This window comes from Pollicipes pollicipes, unplaced genomic scaffold (assembly GCF_011947565.3).
Source record: "Pollicipes pollicipes isolate AB1234 unplaced genomic scaffold, Ppol_2.1 Scaffold_4881;HRSCAF=5763_pilon_pilon_pilon, whole genome shotgun sequence".
Lineage (NCBI taxonomy): Eukaryota > Metazoa > Arthropoda > Thecostraca > Pollicipedomorpha > Pollicipedidae > Pollicipes > Pollicipes pollicipes.
The window spans coordinates 11,050,334-11,070,126 of record NW_023596576.1 but is presented as its reverse complement, the minus strand read 5'-3'; the positions used below and the strand labels follow the sequence as shown (position 1 = coordinate 11,070,126).

Below are 19,793 nucleotides of genomic sequence, written 5' to 3'. Positions count from 1 at the left end.
TAAATGCGAATCCGACTCCAAAGAGCACTGGGCAAATGAGTGAATTTTGATAAAAGTGCAGGAAGGCAGGCATTTGCGATCGATTCCATGCTGACATGGATTTTCGAGTAATGAGAACCGTTGAGATCTTTACTCATACTTGAGTAGACTCGTGGATGACTCCGGTGGCGTCGTTCCGGCTCAGGCTCACTTCCACCGACTCCACCTCGACCCAACGAAGACTCCGACTATGCCTGACTGGCTTGGACACCACTAGCAGTGTAGTGCCAGGCTGGATGCATGAACTCACTTCGGGTTTCGAGGCTTGTGCACTGCAAGCGTGAAGATGCGGAAGATGTCTTCCGGTCAACTCGGAGTCGGCTTGGAACGTTTAAGTTGTTCTGAAACATTGTAAATTGTTTTACATTTTGCGCATCGATTCTTGTTATGTATGGCTAATGTCAAATTTCATCACGTTACCGAAGTTGTCGCGGCAGAAAGGATAACCGGTTGGATTTATTCATTTCCTCTATTTCCCCATCTCGATAACGGAACGTCTGAACAGTTTCAAATTTCTACATATGGCCCCAGGCCATTCCCTGCCTCATTTTTACACAGCTGCATGCTTCTACCCTCCAAGCCACGACTGATCCGCTGGGTTCTTGGACCACACCACTGATATCATGAGACCAGACTTCCACTATATGAGACTCAGAACCCCGTCTCACCGACTCGCTGTCATCGCTCTGTGTGCAGCAGCCTCCCGCAGGCCAGGCGGCCGCCTGCGAGCGGGCGGGCAGCGCAGCTCGTGATGATTGGCGGTCGGCCGCCGCCAGTCCTCGACGCTCCAAGCGCCGAGGTGTGCCGTCGCCATGGAAACTACCGCGTCGGCACAGACCTCTAATTGTGAGGAGAGTGGGGTGTCTGAACTGTGCAGCTCGGGCAGGATTTCCCGGCTTAATTGACCCTGCCGAGCGTGGTCGCAGAATACAGAGGTGTAGGGTGGCTGCATGGGAAGATGCGGGGTAGCTGTATGGAGATGTGGCAGGGTAACGATGCGGGGGGAATCCGGATGACCGTGTGGGAAGGCGCAAGGCGACAACATGAATGAGAGGTGCGCACTGGCGGCATGTGGGCGTGCGGACTGGCAGCATGGGGAAATGAAAGTGGTTGTGTGGAAGGTGGAAGGTGGCGCTGTTACTACACCCATGACCTGTGCCTTTCATCGAAACGAGTACCTGATAGACGTTTAGGTTACAGCTCACATTCACGATGGAAACATCCGCGCGGTGCCAGCCAAGCTTGGCTTACCCGGATGGACTCCCTGGAGATCCAGCTCAAGAACCGGCATGAAAATGGCCAGGTAATTGCCCCTCCGACTTATGTTTACTAACACTGAATGCGTGTTAGTAGTAAGTTGGGTGACTTCAGCGGCCTGTCATTAGCTGTCACAGCTGTGGCTAATTTAAGCCTTCTCCGGCATGATTTGTTCATGTCTATTGCACAACGCGAGTCCTGCCGAATCTGCACCACCTCTGCCTGCTTCTCTGCGTTTGATTCTACTTCTTGGCTGGGAGCGCTGCGAATTGTTTTTATGTTTCTGGTGTTGAAATGAGTGTTCCACCTTTAGAGTCTACTTCAAAAGCATGCCCTAGTGAAACCTCAGGACTAGTTACGTCTACTGATTACACTGCGAATCGCCACTGCACCACCTTCAAGATATAGTAAGTATATCAATTTAGTTATTTTCGAGTTCAAATTGCCCTGTCAGCGCTTTGTAACAGCACCACGCTTCTTCTCTGCCGTCGCGAGCCCCGTCGTCATGACGACCACCGTGCTCACCTCTACTAGTGTGGACAAAAAAGTTTGTGATTGGCCCAGCGGGCCTGCCACCAAAATGTTGAAGTTTGAACCAGTGCGCCACGCGGATCATGTGATACACCCAGTCCCAAAGTAAAACTGCGCGTCGAAAAGAACCGCTGTGGTAAACGTCATAGGAAGAAATCAGTCATAGTATAATGTTTCGTTGAATGGGCAGGATGAAAGCCGCATGTTCGTATCTTTTTTTCTAAACTGTGTTCCAAGATTTCGTAGCATTAATTATGCAAACACTTTCACATAACAATGTATTACAAATATTACGGAACACACACGCTGGAAAAAGCAAGGCAAAAGGAATATATGGTCCTCACAGTGGTCAGCAGGTAGTCAAATGAGATTTCTCCCGCAGCGTCCGCTGCTTCCAATAGAAATTCTGAGCTATCTAGGATTGCGACAAAGACTGGTGTTATTGATCAAACCGTATACGTCAGGTATGGTGAGCAAAAAACGCAAAAACCATGGGATGCTCCCTTTAGCGTACGGTTCGTTGCGCCGCTGGATAGAGAGGGGGGGGAGGGCATTTCTGGTTACCTGTTTTTGTATAACGGTATAGAAGAGGAAGAAAAAAAACATGTTGGTCTGTTACGCTTGCATCGGTTTCCGGCACAACCGAATGCGAACAGCAAAACAGATGTCGGCAAAACGGTTCGGGGTGTGCCATATCTCTTTTGTGCTTTCCTTTCAGCTGCAGCAAAACCCAGCCGATTATGAGATTCGGCACGTTCATGTGCGTTTGGGCAGATATGTGACAGACACAGAATGTTAGCTGGAGGCGAATCTTGTCATGCCGGTGCCAACAACGATGCAGCGAGGGAAGTGGTTGTGTCCGTTTTGTCACATTCTGCCTGTATGTCTGAGCTGATGGAAAAACTTGCTGTTTATGATCGGCCTGATTTTCTACAATTTAACGTGTAACACACACACAGTTATCGTTGTGCCAGAGCGACATGCAACCTGCTACGGCAAATGGATACCGCACCGAGTACTTGGCCTTTTATTTTTTATTCTGGTTTCCAGGAACCTGGCCGTCCTGACATCAACAACACTGAATATGAGGTGACACACGCACTGAAACAGCGACACATTATTCATGTCGGCAATTGTGCGATGAGTCCTGTGCAATACAGATTATGGTGATGCAAACGTGGCTTCTGAGTGACGCTGGAGATACCTGGCTTACCGCGTATTGTTGCCCAATGTTACGGTGTGCGCAAGATGTCGGTAAGTGGTACAGAACAGACTGTGCACCTAAAATAATCACACAAACACGTAACGCATGCTATATCTTCCACATTCCCAGCGTTCTTCCCACACGCTGTGCTTATTTTTGCACACGCAAAACATTTGCAACGGCGGCTAACACCCCTACCGCCATTTACCCTCGTGGCGCTGTCCCCCGCCCAACCGAACTGTCTTTTGCAGCAGCAATCGGAAGTAGCGAACCGCTCCGCTTTCTCCGCGTCTTTCCACCCAAACAACTGGACTAGAACACACGGCAGCGCGACGCACCAGATCAAACACAACACAAGGTCCAGGCCGGCCTGCCCCGGACCGGGTGAGCCTTCCGCAGCCGTGCTCTGCCAGGCCCGCGCCGCCACTCAGCGGAGCACCGACGCCGGCCCGCCCAGACCGCCGCCTGGGTGTGCGGAGGGGAGTCAGAGCCTCAGCCCACAGATGATGACGTCAGATCGGGAGCCGCCGACCACCGCCGGGCCGCGCCGGGCCGCGCCGCTCCGTCAGTGCACAGTACTGGTTCTGGGCGTAGAGCTGCGAGTCCACGATCACGCTGGTGTAGCCCGCCGCGGCGGGCGGACAGTCGCAGAGATGTGGCACCGGGCCGTCGGCCGGCGGGTTCGGCCCGGCCAGCGGGACACCCTCTGCCAGCGGTCGCCCCCGGTACCGCTCCGGGCAGTCGCCGTCCGGGCAGTGCGCCTCCGGGCAGAAGCCGCCCAGCTTCTGCCCGGACTCCCGGCAGTGGTCGGCCGGGCAGCACGGCTCGGCCGGCGGCGCCAGCGGCTGGAAGGCGAGGAACGGCTCCTGCCAGCGGTGGGCGTCGGGCGCGGCCCGCGCCGCCGCCGCCACGGCACCCTCTCGCGGCGGGCGGATGACGGCCGCCGGCTGGTACAGGGGCGACGGCTCTCCGTCAGGACCGCGCTCCAGCTCAGCCGGCGCCATTCTGGCTCGGCTCGCCAGCCTCCCCGCACCGGACAAAGAGCAAAGTCTCTCCGACGTCCCGGTAGATCCCGCGGGCCTCCTGACGCTGGTCGTCAATGTTTTCGAGTTGGACAAGTTCCATGTAGTCGCTGCCGCCCTGGCACCTGCCGTCGTTATCAAGGGGACGCCGGTTGTTGTCTTGGTAAGTCCCGCCATTTTGCCGGTACCTGCCATCGGTATCCTGGTACCCTCCATCATTATCCTGATACTGTTCGTGGGACTCTCGATACTGTACAGGGGACTCGTGGTACCGGGCTTGTACCATGTCGTACCGTTCGTCGGAAACCAGGTACTGCCCGCCGCCCCCTTGGTACCTCCCTTCGTTCTCCTGATACCGTCCTGTCGCTCTCCTGGTACCGGACGTTATTCTCCTGGTACCGGACGTCGTTCTCCTGGTACCGTCCGTCGCTCCCCTGGTACCGTCCGTCGCTCTCCTGGTACCGGACGTTATTCTCCTGGTACCGTACGCCATTCTCCTGGTACCGGACGTCCGCCTCAGTATTCACGGCCGGGTACTCACAGAGCAGACCGGAGCCGCAGTCTTCCAGAGCGTCGCTGAGAGCTAGGTGGTCCGGGGCCAGCCGGAGCCGCGAGTCAGCCTCGCAGGCGGCCGGGTCCACCTCGGCCGGCCCGCCGGCCGGCTGGCGCCTGTACGGCAGGCAGGACGCGGCCGCTGCTGTGTGCGGCTGCAGACCAGGCTCGCCCGGCTCCGGGTACGCCGCACTGTACGTCACGAGCGCCTCGGCGGCGTGGCCCGGCTGGTAGGACTGGCCGCCGGGGCCGCGTGCCGAGCAGCGGCTGCGCTTCGGCGTCAGCAGCTCCTCCTGGCGGCGGCCGGAGCTCGGCTGCAGCTGGCTGGCGTCCAGACACGTGCCGCCGGCCTCTACGTCACTGCGGCGGGAGGACACCGGCGGTTAGCCGCTCGGTCCGCCGCCAGCCTCTGATCATTATATTGGGCGCAGGATGACGTCAGCCCCTCCCCCCTCCCCCTCCTCAACGGCACTGCGCTGCGTCTCACATCTCTAATTTTCCGGGGCCAGGGGTGGTCGGCTTTGTCTGGAATGGCCGCATATACGGTGGGCATCAGAACTTGCCCCTCCCCCTTTCCTTCCTCTAGGAGAGACTGGCGGAGCAGGCGCGTTTCAAACCCCTTGCCCCCCCCCCCCCCTTCTCTCCTCTGGGGAGACTGGCGGAGCGGTGCTGTTTCGAACCGCGGGCTCTGTGACCTATCTCCGATCAGTCAGCTGGCAGGCCGGAGGTGGCAGGTGGCCGCGAAGCCGCATCTCGTTTGGGTGGCGCCGCCGCTCCGATAGCTCGAGCACGCCACAGGAGCCTGTCTGCTAGCGGCTAGCGCTGGCCGGCCGCCGGTGAGCGCCGGGCCCCGGGCGGAGCCGTGACCTGACCGGCCACGTTCGCCGGTCAGCGGTCCGGGCAGGCTGGGACCCAGGGCTTTTATGGACTGATGGGCGAAGCCGGCGGCAAATAAATGAACTAAAAGAAAAGAGAAGAGCTTTTAGAAAAGCGATGAGCTTGGCTGCAGTGAGCTGCTGTGTGGCGGCACTAGCCACGTGCCAACCACTCGCTGGCATGACCAGGCTGAAATTTGCTCTCTTATTATTCCAAACATTAAGCGTTTTTCCGTGATCGAACAAAACCTCACTCTACATTATTCGGAAAGAATTTCTGCTTATTCTAAGCATGTGTGCTGCCTTCACGTCTAAGGGAGAAGTGCCAGCGACTTGCTCTGATGGGCAGCTGTCTGGGATAAAGATGAGGAACCCTGGTCGCCTGTCCATGCGTTACACCTAGAACGAAGGTCACCCGTCGGGCTCACAGCGATGTATCGCACAAGTCTGCTTGGCCATCCACAGCGCGTATGTTCGCATTGCAAGGCTGACGGCGCCAACTGACGGCGGCCATCCTTCTGTCTTCTGACACCGTCTGTCCGACCTGAGCACGTGGTTGACGCTGACGATGCAGTGCGGCCGGGAAGACCTGCTGTTGTGGACGATGGTGACGTAGCTCTGCAGCCACACCCAGCCGCTCGACTTGGTCAGAAACCGGTAGTACTTGGTCTTCGCCTGGCCCTTGTATAACACTGTAAAAGCAGGATGTAGTGCGCGTCGGCTAGTGTCACAAGGCTTCGCAGCGAGTCACAGCATGCAGGCAGTTTGCGCTTTTTTTCGTTGCACTCACTGTTACGCAGAAGGTGGCTCGCTGGCTCGTTACATCCTGCGCTATGTTCATCATGACGAGTTCCAGATCGCTCGCTGGGCCATTACATCTCCAGCTGTGGTCCAGTGTGATGCGTCAGATAACCAGCTGACTCACCATACCGTTTCTCTTAAAGCAGTCGAAGCGCCACTTAAGCCAAATACCGATCAATCCACCTAGCTCCTCGTCAGGGAATCGTCACTAGCACAGTTGGCTGGCCATGGAATCAGACACGGGTGAAGAGAACAACAAACGTCAAGGGGTGGTTTCAGATGCACTTTCCGTCGTAAGAGAGGACGACACTACGGTGCGATCACTCCACATACGCTGGCGGCCCTACGGCAAAACACGTACGCAGTCTGTGCGCCTGAGCCACGCTGTGGGCGTCGTGGGCGTGCACGAAGTGGTAGAGCGTCTTCTCGATCATGTCCTGCGGCTCGTACCCGGTCAGAGGCAGCACTCTGCGGGAACCGCACTCGTCAAAGCGCCGCTCGTGCCACACGCACCACCTCGGGCTGGGGACATCACGCCAGCGGTCCCCCTGTCAGCGGGAGCTCTGGGGGCCGACTTCATCGCATTCATCACGTCACACGACACACATTACGTCACAAAGCCCGTTGTTTTAAGCTGCTGAGTTCGTGTCCGGGGCTCATATCGACGGGTTAAGTCCGTGTCAGAGATCTCGGTGGCGGTGAATAGGTGGGGGAGGGTCTGCTTACCAACTGCTGTATGCGCCCTTGTTCGTGTGTCACGACCGGCGCAGCGGTGTAGGCCATTCGGTACAGGCAATGGCAAATCGATGGCCGGAGATATTCGCACAATCGCGCTGTGTGAGCGTCGCATGCGGAACCAAAGCTGCACCCGCGTGCGGACAAGCACTGCATACACGCGTATCGACAGCCATTACTGTGACAATGAGGTGGCTAGGAATGATGTATGTAAATCGCTTGTCTATTCCCCAGGGAACTGAAAAAAATGAAGCAAGGTACGTGTGAAATGAATGGTATTGTTTGCACTAATTGCCTCACTCATTAAAGAAGCATTTACCGGGTAAGAACGTGAACGATTTCCTTCCTTACTTTACACTGTGCTCCCTAACACTCTTGTCGGCCTTTATTGCCCTCCACTGCTGCCTCCGGTCCAAACGCCTCAGCGTGCCCACGCGGCCTCTCACCTCGCGTCTAGGAAGATGAGCTTCATATCGAGGCTCGCGCGGAACATGAACGTGTTGCCGGCCATCTTGACCTCGGTGACGGCCGAGGAGGGCAGCGAGTGGCCCACGGCCACCAGGCCCCGCACCTGGCCGGCGCTGACGCCCGAGTACGGCCGCAGGCACTTGAGGTAGCCGCTGCAGTGAATCGCCTGCGGCGTGGAATGAGGTCACGGGCCACGGTTGGGAGCGTGGCGGTGGGGGCGAGGGGAGCGCCGTGGCCGGTTAGGGGTCGAAGCGCGGTCAGCTGGGCCCGGATCGGCGTCAGCTGATGCTGTTCTGGCCAGGCGCATTGGCTCACCAATCCGACATTGGCATGGTCCGTTCTTTATTGTCAATCTCCGTTGTCACTTATGACGTCACGGGTAGGTATGCCACACCCGTACTGGAGCGTAGGACCCGCACAAATCGTTGTGATGTGGTTACTTTTGACGTCACATGTAACAGCTTGCGGACGGCAGTAGTTTGTGACAGAGGTATCTCTGGCGCGTGGCTCCTACAAGCCAGGGCGGACAACCACCAGTAGGCTCAATAGCATGCAGGTACCTACGTAATGCCGTATGATATGGTACCGTTACGGAAGACAGCGATAAATATGTGACAACACCACGCAAACCTCGAGGAGGGGTTGCTATGCGTATTAAGAGCAAAGACCTGTTGGTGCAATGGGGGCTTTGATATAGAAAACAAACAAGGCATTGCGACGCTGGGAGTTTGGCTTTTCTTTAGATCTAACAGCAAACATCCTTTTTGATCAATACAAAACTTATGGACAGTCCGCTACAGTCAGTGAAATGAGCGCGACGGTGTTACCAATGTCTTAAGTGAAACGAAGTATGCCGTACAATGCCGTTAAAATGCCGTTATAATGCCGCATGCCGGCATGCCGTTATAATACCGCAGTCGTTCCATATGCGGGTGCTGCTGTAATTTCAGCACCTGCCCGTTTGTCACTGAACGGGCGTATGTCCAGCCCAGCGAGAGCTCCTGCACCCCTTGTCTTCGCCCCTGCCCGTTACCTTATAGCCGCCGGCTGTCAGCCCGGCGTTCCTCTTGGCCAGAACGCACTTCATGCGCACGACGAAGCTACACTCCACTTCAAAGTCTGCCGGCGGAAGGAGGGGCGCTGTCGGCGTCCGCTCGCCCGCTGGTGAAGCACCTCTGAATGGGCCGCAGCGGGGACAACAGGGCTGGTGATCTCTGCGCACGGACTGCGTGCGTCTCAGCCATCCCTGCACGGCTGAATTTACTTGTAATTGGCAGCGTCGCACAGTGTCCCCGGCTCGAGACCCCCACTGTCCAGAGCCGTGCGATGCTGTGCCAGGGTGGTGAGCTGTGCACACAGAGTTTTAGGTGGGAGAAACAATCTGCCGTTGCGCCCGCGTTGGAATTAAAGTGATACTTTTGATATGACAATTACAACGCAGTAATGCATTCTGTTATTGGCCCTAATATCGGTCTAGTTAAGTTGGCATTAAAGTCTCTGGACTCGACACAAACGCAAAGCTGTTCACTTACTATGACGCTACCCCATCGGTCGCACCTGCCGGTTATTCACCCGTTTGAGTTTTTATTGGCCTTTTTCTAAATTATGGAAGGATTTTAAGAGCTTTGACACCCATCTTTTACGTTAATAACCGACTAAAGCCGTGTGTTCGGGAGGCTGTTATCAAAAGGACAACAAGTTGCATTAGAAAGTATTCGTTAAGGCCTCTACTCAACATGTCCTGAACGCGCTATGGATACCTTGGCTCATGCCGCAATTTTGGCAAAATTGGTATCGACCCAACCCCGTTACCGATTCATTTTATTGACCCCATCCGGTTACCCATTCTACTGTATGTAAGCAACGACGGGTTTTCTCCACCTGTGATGACTTCTTGCAACAGAACTATCAATGTGCGCATTTCATCCTTCGACGAGCGTGTTACCACCGTTTAGACCCTCAACCTTGTCACGGCGGTGTCGGCTCTCACCACCGCTCTCACCAGCGCCACCCATTCTCTCACCAGCGCCACCCACTCTCTCACAACTATTACCCAGTCTCTCATCCGTGCCATCCAGACATTCACCAGCCCCGGTCAGTCTCTCACCAGCGCCACCCATTCTCCCACCAGCGCCGCCCAGTTTCCCACTACCATTGCCCGGTCTCTCACCAGCGCCACCCAGTCTCTCACCACTACCGCCCAGTCTCTCATCCGTGCCACCCAGTCTCTCACCAGCACTGGTCAGTCCCTCACCAGCTCCAGTCAGTTTCTCACCAGTGACGCCCAGTCTTCACCACCACCGCCCAGTCTCTCGTCCGTGCCAGTCAGTCTCCCATCAGCGCCGGCCAGTCTCTGGCCTGTGCCGGTCAGTCTGTCACCAGCGTTGCCCAGTCTCTCACTAGCATCACCTAGCCTCTGATCTGTGCCGGTCAGTCTCTCACCAGCACCGTCAATCTCTCACCAGCGCCGCCCAGCTTCTCACCAGCGCCGGCCAATTTCTGACCGGTTCCAACCGCCTGCTCGTCAGCATGGTACGGCTGGTCCGCCTCCAGGCCCACCCGCTGGCCCAGCATGGCAGCCATCTCTTCGACGTCCGAGCTGTGGATGTAGTCATAGATGCTGTTCCCCGTCAGCTCCACCTGCCGGGCAGCACCACCGTGTGTGGAAGCCGGGCACCGCACGTACGCTGCCGGGCAGCACCACCGTGTGTGGAGGTCGGGCGCCGCACGTACCCTGCCGGGCAGCACCACAATATGTGGAGGCCGGGTGCCACACATACCCTGCCGGGCAGCACCACCGTATGTGGAGGCCGAGTGCCACACATACCCTGCCGGGCAGCACCACCGTATGTGGAGGCCGGGCGCTGCACGTAGACGTAGACGGGCACTGGAAGTTATTCTCTCATAAGCCACATCCCGTCTCTGAGCCGATTAATGCTTCATCATACACAAATCACCTTGACTTCAGGTCATAAAAGTGCAGAAAATGCAACATAGACTAAAATAGTGTCGCCGCAATTAGGTTGACAACCATTCGTCGGTTGACTGACCAAATGATTCTCTCAATACAACTATCGATGTTCGCATATCATTCTTCGATCAGATGACATCAGATGACATCAGATGACATCAGATGACGTTTCTCCGTCGGGTCCATTACCCGACGATGGACTGTCCTCCGAAATGCAGATGTCATTTGGCCTTTTCAGTGTTTTTGCGCTGATAGAAGCTTACAGTCAAGGTGCTTGGTCAGTCAAGGTACAGTCAAGGTGCTATTGTGCCCAATAAACGTTTCCAATGATTTGACACCAATCCTATTAGACATAGGCACACCATACGTTTCGAACTCAAAGAGGCTCCGGCGACCCTCCCCCCCCCCCCCCCCACACACACACGGCTCACATGAAATATCTGCTTTGCATGTTAGGCCAGGATTAGACCGGGATTAGCACCCAGTTCGATCCAGCAAAGCTTCGAAAATGTTATGCTGAGTCTGCTGCCCCTTTGCCCAACGAGGATTTAATGATCCCATTCAGGGATGCATCGTGTGTTGAAAGATGACTAAGGTCATCTTAACGAAAAACGAATGGGTGATCCTACGCCAGATAAGTCACGCATTGTAGGCGAAAGATACGCCACGTAATCTGACGGTAGATAAGCCGTGCGTGTACGGGAGGCCTCGGTTGAACAATCGACAGTCCGTCGCACTCCCGGTCCCGTTTGAAGTGCATCGATTTCAAGCAAATCAATGCGGGAAGTGGCGGTGAGGGATCTGCTGTGAGCGCCGCTGGAAATACATCAACCGGGCGGGACGAACCCTCCCACAACCATTGTTTTGCGCGGCCATCGGTGTGCCTTGAAAGCGTGATTAAGCACACCGTATCGCACATTATAGGCACTGCGCCCGTTCGGGTACAGCGTCGGCTTAGTGTGCGGCTTGTGAGCGCTCCAGTTCGTCGGCGCAGGCGGCCGCCGGAGGGGCACACGCATATCCAGCAGAACAGCACGCAGGCGGCGCCTGCTTCGTAGAGACCTCAGCGGCACACATCTGTGCTGTCGATGTCCGACGCTCGACCCATGGACGTCCGCTGGCGCCACTGCCGGGCCGCCGCGACAGGCCGGTCAGTCACGGCGGCCCGGAGCTCCAGCCGCCACCGGACGGCATGCCGCGGCCCTGCGGACCGGCCCGGCCGCCGACGGCTGCTGGCGAGTACCGCTGGCCGGCCGCTACCGTGGTGTCGCCGCTCCGCCGGTTGCCGCGTGCTGTCGTAAGGCTGTACTGTGCTGCGTGCTGTTCCCTCGGCGGCCAGGCCGTCCTCCCCCCCCCCCGCACTGGCTGTGGCCTAGCGTGCCGCTGTAGACCGGCCGGCTGTTGGGCCCGCCTCCAGCTGCCGGCGGCAGGCGAGGGAGGCCCTGCCAGCCAGCTGTGGTCAGTGGGCGCTTGGCGCCCGAGACCAGCTATCATGAAATGATAGTTCAAAAAGTCCCTTGAAATCAATTCGTACCGTTCAGAAATTGGACTGCGGCGTATATCTAACTTTCAGAGTTTTCAGCTCTTCTTCTCAAGATGTCAACAGCGACAACAACATGCAAATGGAGATCTTATCTTTATTGGTCTAGTTCTACCACCAAATTCTAGAGCCAGGTCACGGTGCTGTAAATTCTAATCCGGTTCTATCATAAATATAAAGATTGAATAGCCGAAACATATTTCCGGAACACTTTCTGCACGTTCCAGTTGACATCAAAAGCGCTTGAAGGCACTTTCTCCAGAAACGTTGTCGTTTTTGCCTGCCCCGTTGGCCAACGCCTGGTGTTAAACGCAGGATCGATGCGGCAAGGTCTTTGGAGACTGCAACGCCGGGCGCCGGGGTTTTGCTGGAAGGCTTGCGAGCGCGCATGGCCAAAATTGTTTTATGGAGTTCTCCCACTGTTCAATTCTAGGCAAAGGTGGTCATTCTGAATCCAAAACAGGTTGATGGGAAGGCAAATTTACGACTCTATTTCGATCTAAGTTCTACGTTTACGATGCCACTGCAATTGAGCGCCGAGTATGCGTACGTCGGTATAACCGCATGGTAAATGGGGAGCCAGCTTAACTAACAACGCTGTTACGCTCAGCGTGCATCGCGCATGGAACTGCTGTGCCGGGTGCATCATTTTCACAAGTTCTAAGTGAAATGGGCGATGGCCACTTGCACACCCTTCACACCACACCACACCACACACCCTTACGAGACACAACAGACTGGGACGGTGTCCCCCAGGCGTATAGCTGGCTCGCAATTTGTGTTATTGAGAAGAGCGTGGCAAAGGGATTCTAAACAGGAGGGCACTGGCCTAAGCGCAGTAGGGAAAAATTGGAAGTCATGTTCTTGAATTATGCGGGTAATTAATAGCAACAATAACTTTTATATACATATATATATATATATATATATTTATACATTTAATAATTATGATATATCACAATAACTATGATAACTATAATTAATATAACTATAATCACTAATTTTAACATTCACTAAAATTCATGTCTTACCGATGAAATTTCGGTGTGTCGAGAACCGGCGCATAAATGGGCTGCACAGCCACTTATATGCAGCCAATGGACACTCCGTTCGTTTATATAAATGCTCAACAAATTACCTTAGCAAGTAATGGTAACTTATTCATCAATTTAATTCTTCCGAATGTAAGAGAAAGCTGCAGCTGCACCCCTTCACCTTTACCAAACAGGTGGCTTTGTGAAAAGGTAATGCAATCTACAGGGCTTCCATGTATGATTGCTGGAGCTACACGCATGAGCTTTACAAATATGTATATCCAATTTACGTTTATATATAATTTATATATACATATATACATATATAAATGACTGAGAGGCCAGATTCGTGGAAGTCGTCACGAGAGAACAGGTCCAAAATTTCTCAGATTTCGTGCCTTATATATATATATATATGTATATATATTTATTTATTTATGTCTAGGTTTACAATGGATGGCCAGAACGTAAGGCACAAAATCTGAGAAATTTTTGGACCTGTTCCCTCGTGACGACTTCAACGAATCTGGCCTCTCAGTCATTTTACAAATCGACATCCATGATTGGGGTTACTGCGTGTTTTGTCTGTGTTGCAGATCGATGTGCAGTATGACCCTGTTAGCTTCACACACCCCTTAGAAGGCTTTGCATGTTATGATTCGCCTCATCTTTTTGAACTATACATATGTGCTACCTGTTCTATTTGTGTATCTTGTGCGTTTTTGTTTTAATTGTGGCTTAAGTTGAACACTTCCAGATGCTTCCAATCTGCTGTGAGCCGAATGTGGCAAGACGGATGACCCGTTTGGTCGCAAAAGCTTGCATTTAGTTGAACATCAATTGTCCGGCAGATACGGAACAAATCCTCACAATAAGCGTATTTACATGCTGGCCGTCGGGGACACGTATCATACATGTATATATGGGGCACGTATACCCCGTTTTATCAAATTTATTACATGTTTAAATATTCTGCAACTAAATAAAGTGTCTAACAAATCTGAGGTAGGCAAGGAAGAATAGCTGGATGGAAGACATCCCATACTGCTTTGAGTCGGCGAGACTGCGACGCACTAACTTGGGGTTTCAATGACAAACGAACTTGTCCCCATGGCAAACCCTGTATGCTTACCAGTTGATAAAAATTGTCTGCTGTAGACGTCTATCGTCCGGTTTCTGTACCACCGAGCCAAATCGACGGTCCCAGGCTGCTTGACCCACGCATGAACCTGATCCAGTCCGGCCCCTGATGTGCCTTACCCTTCACAATACGCTGTGCGCGGACCCCGGTCCAGCCGTGGCCTCTCCTACCCGCTGTGCGGGCCCCGGTCCAGCCGTGCCCTCTCCTACCCGCCGTGCGGGCCCCGGTCCGGCCGTGGCCCTCTCCTACCCGCAGTGCGGGCCCCGGTCCGGCCGTGGCCTCTCCTACCCGCAGTGCGGGCCCCGGTCCGGCCGTGGCCTCTCCTAGCCGCTGTGCGGGCCCCGGTCCGGCCGTGGCTCCCCTATCCGCCGGGCGGGCCCCGGTTCGGCCGTGCCCTCCCCTATCCGCCGGGCGGGCCCCGGTCCAGCCGCGCACTCCCCTATCCGCCGGGCGGGCCCAGGTCTGCGTACCGTATCGGCCAGGGAGAGACCCTCACTTCGCTGAGCGGTGCCAAGGAGTGGCAAGCGAGAGCAGCCCGCTGCCTGGTGAGGGGCGGCTACCGCCGACAGAGCGGTGGCGGCGGCGACGGCGGCGGCGGCGGCAGGTCAGCAGCCGAGCAGGAACTGGGCACTGCACGGGTCCTGGCAGCTCAATCAGGAACACACCACCACAGCAGCCCGAACAGGCGCTGAGCATGGCACGGGTCCTGGCCGCTCAATCAGGAGCACACCACCACAGCAATCGAACAGGAGCTGAGCATGGCACGGGTCCTGGCAGCTCAATCAGGAGCACACCACCACAGCAGCCGAACAGGAGCTGAGCACGGCACGGGTCCTGGCTGAGCTGCCAGCAGCACGCCACCACAGCAGCTCACCACAGATGCGGAGCACCACGACAGATGAAGTGAGCACGCAACCCGAATACACAACCCCAACACACAACTCCGACACACAACCCAAACACACAGGGGGGGGGGGGGGGATGTGACGCATCAGCGGTAGCTAATAGAACAGGGGTACGCGAAAATGCAGCACAGCGCTCAGATCACGAGAGGAATTGGAACGATGGCGGAACACCGCATTTGTCAAGTTGGTCGGACGGGACTCAGCGCTTTGCGCTAATACAGTCAGACCACACACGCGGTGGTGCGGGCTCTGTGTGAAGTCAACCCATCTAGACGCGTCGCAATGCCGTCTGGAATGACAAATCCCACATTCCTGTCGGAGAAACTGGACCTGCCCCTCAAACACAGAGCCAGGACTGAGACCCTGTGCCGGCAAACAGCCGAGCCATTCACACGGGTTAGCTGTGGGGCGGGCGAGGGCGCGTGACGAACGGTGACGCTGGTGACAGGGCACGCCGCGCCAGTGGCGGCCACTGCACCCAGGGCGACAGATGGAGAACAAAGACGTCGCAGTGCTCGTGCTGCCTGAAATTTTGCTGTGGGAGATCATAACAGAGTCTGATCAAAACGGACACGGTGGCGGTGGCCGGCTGCGCAGCAGGTGCGTCTCCACACTATACCTGCGCCTGCTCACCGACGTGCCACACTCGCACATGTGACTACGGGTTTGGCGAGCAGTCAGCCAGCGAGGCAGAGGCCCGGCCGTCCCGCCCGCCGCTCGTTGACACTCACCTGGGACAGACCCCGGTGTACGGAGACCCGTTCCACCTACCAGTCGCTGGAACTGACCTGTGATAGACGCAGATATGCGGAGGTCGTCCCACCCGCGTGCCCGCCGCTCGCTGGCACTGACCTTGCGATAGACTCAAATGTACGGAGGTCGTCCAGCCCGCCGCTCGCTGGCAATTGACCTGCGATAGACCCAGATGTATATAAGCCGTCCCTCCCGCCGCTCGCTGGCACTGACCTGCGATAGACCCAGATGTATATAAGCCGTCCCCCCGCCGCTCGCTGGCACTGACCTGCGATAGACCCAGATGTATATAGGCTGTCCCCCGCCGCTCGCTGGCACTGACCTGCGATAGACCAGATGTATATAGGCCGTCCCCCGCCGCTCGCTGGCACTGACCTGCGATAGACCCAGATGTATATAGCCGTCCCTCCCGCCGCTCGCTGGCACTGACCTGCATAGACCCAGATGTTATGGCCTCCCGCCGCCTCTCGCCGGCACTGACCTGCGTAGACCCAGATATATAGGCCGTCCCCCGCCTCGCTGGCACTACCTGCGATAGACCCAGATGTATATAAGCCGTCCCCCCCCCCCCCCCCCCCGCCGCTCGCTGCCACTGACCTGCGATAGACCCAGATGTATATGGGCCGCCCGCCCGCCGCTCGCCGGCACTGACCTGCGTTAGACCCAGATATATAGGCCGTCCCTCCCGCCGCTCGCTGGCACTAACCTGCCATAGACTCAAATGTACGGAGGTCGTCCCGCCCGCCGCTCGCCGGTACTGACCTGCGATAGACCAGATGTACGGAGGCCGTCTCGGAGATGTAGATACGGTGCCATCCGAGGCCACGATGAACACGAACCCCTCCAGCGTCTGCGCACGCAGGCCACCAGTCGTTGGTCCATAATTGCGAGCGTCCATTCAACTCCGGTGTTCGTAATACGAGTACCAGAGTGTACTAAATCGAGACCTCGGTCGAGAGATTCGCAGATATGAACCATCCGGCGCACTGCGCACTTGGTTATAATATCTCAGTAAACGGATTGAGTGCTTGAGTCTACTAATCCACTGGTATGAAAGCTTGGCTCTATACGTCACATGGGTTAGAGTTTGACAATCTTTAACCAGGGTGGAACATGGGCCGAAAAGAACTGTGACGGCCTGATGGGAAAAATGACGGACATACGGTAGCATAGTTCCTCTAAAAATCGTGGTCCACAAGAAGTTGTCCAAAATATCTCGTGTACTAACTGCTGCAACACGATGCGCAATCCCTCAAGGGCCTTAGCTGACCACACCATGCCCCGTCACCATGGAAATTCGATTAGTAACGATTTTAATGCGATAGATTTAACACTATCACAAGACATTTCTATGACCTGATACGAACACTGATACTGCAGCACTGTAATGCAAAGGATTCAGCCCAAACTGAACGTACACAAAATATTGGCATTGTCGTCAATCCCAGAGCCACTGTCTCTAATTCTCCGCATGGCTCCTGATCTAGGTAAGTTGTTTTGACATACAAAAATCTGCGATGCGAACGTACGCACGTTACGAGCATCTACCATCTGGTCAACCGCGACACTAACACACCGGTTGCAAACTAACATTAGCAGCAACTTATATATGAGCGATTGCAATGGTCGAACGATCGCAGAGGGAAACATTTCTACGCAAGAACTTCTGCAGCTCGGACGTCTGCAATGCGAACATAAGCGCTTACGCACGTCATGCGCTTAGAACATTGGAGCTCGAAACAGGCTGCCTTCAAGCATAAGTGATGCAGTATTCATCCGACCGCCAAATCATGGGCCATTACGGTATAGTTCGGCAAGACGGTCCCACAGCATCGCCCACTGGCCTCACTGGCTGCTTCACCAGTGCGACCCGGAGCGACGCTGACAGCGTACCTGTAGCAGGAGTGAGCCCAGCTCTTTGATCTTGCTCCCATCAGTTGGGAGCCCCAGGCGACGCCCAAGCCTGAGGAGCAGAGAGCACCGGCTGGCATTGATTGCGGCTTCGCTGGCGGCCAGGCAGCGTCGCACAGTGTCCCTGGCTCGAGACTCCCACTGTCCAGAGCCGTGCGATGCTGTGACAGGGTGGTGAGCTGTGCACACAGAGTCTTAGGTAGGAGAAACAATCTGCCGTTGCGCCGCCGCTTGGAATTAAAGTGCCACTTTTATATGGCAATTTTCGCTGCGTTCTAAAAATAGGAAGTTGGAGAACTTTTGCACCCTCAATCCCTCTCAGCACCCAAATGGAAGTGCATGATTCAAGAAAAGGGCTGCAGGCTGCCCCAGCAGTGAGTCAAAAAAGCCGCAATGACATTGAAACATTTTTTACGCTTCAGAAAAGCATCCGTTGATTTTCTTACAACATGTCAACTATTGTTCATGCCTAGCATCTGCACTGATTTTACTTATATTCGATCTTATCATGCAAAACGTAGTCATGGTGTGTTGCAGACAGCTGAACACTACCATTTGATACAAATCGGATTCTGACATCAGTGACAAAATGTGCATATCATTCACCCACTCTAAGCATCCAGAACTTTCAAGATATTGCGTTTCTATGGCTGCATCCTGAGCTGCCGACGTTGTCTGTGATCCAGTGCCTACTAAGTAGTTTCCATCTGGACAGCAAAGTTTGTGGGTCTGTCGATCCAGCCCAGCGTCCGCATCAGCGTGTTTGTATCCGTCGTCACGAGCCAGTCTAGCACGCAGCTGCCCTCACATTCCCGTCTGACAAGTCACGTGCCGGGAAGTGGAATTCTTCCGGACAGGTGGAGAGTCTGTCTCGTTTATCGGGGGATAACAGGCCGCGCGCGGATGAGATGTGTTTCTCCGCCCACCTGCTGCACGTGACAGTGCTTGTAGCCAGTGTCGTTCCGCGACCTAATTGTACTCTAATCTGTATGATCAAGGCGATCTGTATCTGACCTGCTGGTTGTGGAGTTAATTACTCCAAACTAATGGACTAAGGTCTCGATTTAATCTTACTCGATGGGGTATTAATGCGAATGCGATTACAAAGGAAACACAGCGCTGCCTTACCTGTTAACAGTGACAGAGCCCGGGGTAGGAAACGTTCATCTCACATTGTTTTGGGTATGTTGGGCTGGCCTCTGTCTTTGGCTCGAGCAGCGCCATAGTTTGTCTCCGGAAAGAGAGCGATAGCTAAACGCTTTGCGGCATGTTACTGTCGGAACGGGTAAATGAATACGACCGTCCGCCTTACTGTCACCGACCTATCAAATGAAGCATGTGAACACATTCGCAGCTAATCGACAGTGCACGACAACAAGGACAAATAGAAACATTCACTGGCTGGATCTTTGAACATTCATTGGAAGTGCGAGAAATTCAAGATCGCTTGTCTTTCGGTTGGAGTCATGTCTTTAGCTGCAATACCCACATAGGCAGAGTAGCGTCGGGAAAATGGCAGCCATCTACACACACGTGAATGTTTTTATGCTGCAGAGTTAGAAGGAGACCTGCACGATCAAACACCCCAGGTCATTTGGCAAAATACCAGGAGTCACGGGTTTATCACTCCTGACATCCAGTGCAAGGACTCGGTCCTGCAGTCCCTAAGGCGTAGCGGCTGGTCTTTCAGTGTCACGGTACGATGTAGCCTGGTCTTCGGTGGCCTGCCGGCGAAGCAGGGCGAGCCGGGGTCGCTTGCTGAGGCGTCGGGCCGGGCGGACCACCTGTGTCAACACCCGCCGCCGGATGCCTGCGGCGCCGTGAACCGAGCCCCCTCTGTCACCCTGCCCGCTCTTGTCTTCCCTGTGCCCTAGACTCGGCTCCGCTGGTCCGCTGTCCGGCGCCGTGAACCTGAGCCCCTCTGTCACCCTGCCGATCTTGTCTTCCCTGTGCCCTAGACTCGGCTCCGCTGATCCGCTGTCCGGCGCCGTCAACACCGGAGCTCTCCGTCACCCTGCCCGCTCTTGTCTTCCTTGTCCCCTAGACTCGGCTCC

The 19,793-nt window shown here is 55.3% G+C and overlaps 1 protein-coding gene across 1 annotated transcript in view; it reads right to left on the bottom strand.

The window, feature by feature from the left end:
• Positions 1 to 936: 936 nt before the first annotated feature.
• The window catches only part of LOC119099818 (protein single-minded-like), a 22,696-nt gene continuing 3,839 nt past the window's right edge, over positions 937 to 19,793 (bottom strand). The window contains 13 exon segments of the mRNA XM_037222898.1: positions 937 to 946; positions 3,611 to 3,978; positions 4,410 to 4,694; positions 4,932 to 4,965; positions 6,025 to 6,172; positions 6,643 to 6,749; positions 7,463 to 7,650; positions 8,518 to 8,603; positions 9,968 to 10,124; positions 16,426 to 16,442; positions 16,607 to 16,633; positions 16,636 to 16,678; positions 17,722 to 17,791. Coding sequence (XP_037078793.1) covers positions 937 to 946; positions 3,611 to 3,978; positions 4,410 to 4,694; positions 4,932 to 4,965; positions 6,025 to 6,172; positions 6,643 to 6,749; positions 7,463 to 7,650; positions 8,518 to 8,603; positions 9,968 to 10,124; positions 16,426 to 16,442; positions 16,607 to 16,633; positions 16,636 to 16,678; positions 17,722 to 17,791 — 1,540 coding nt within the window.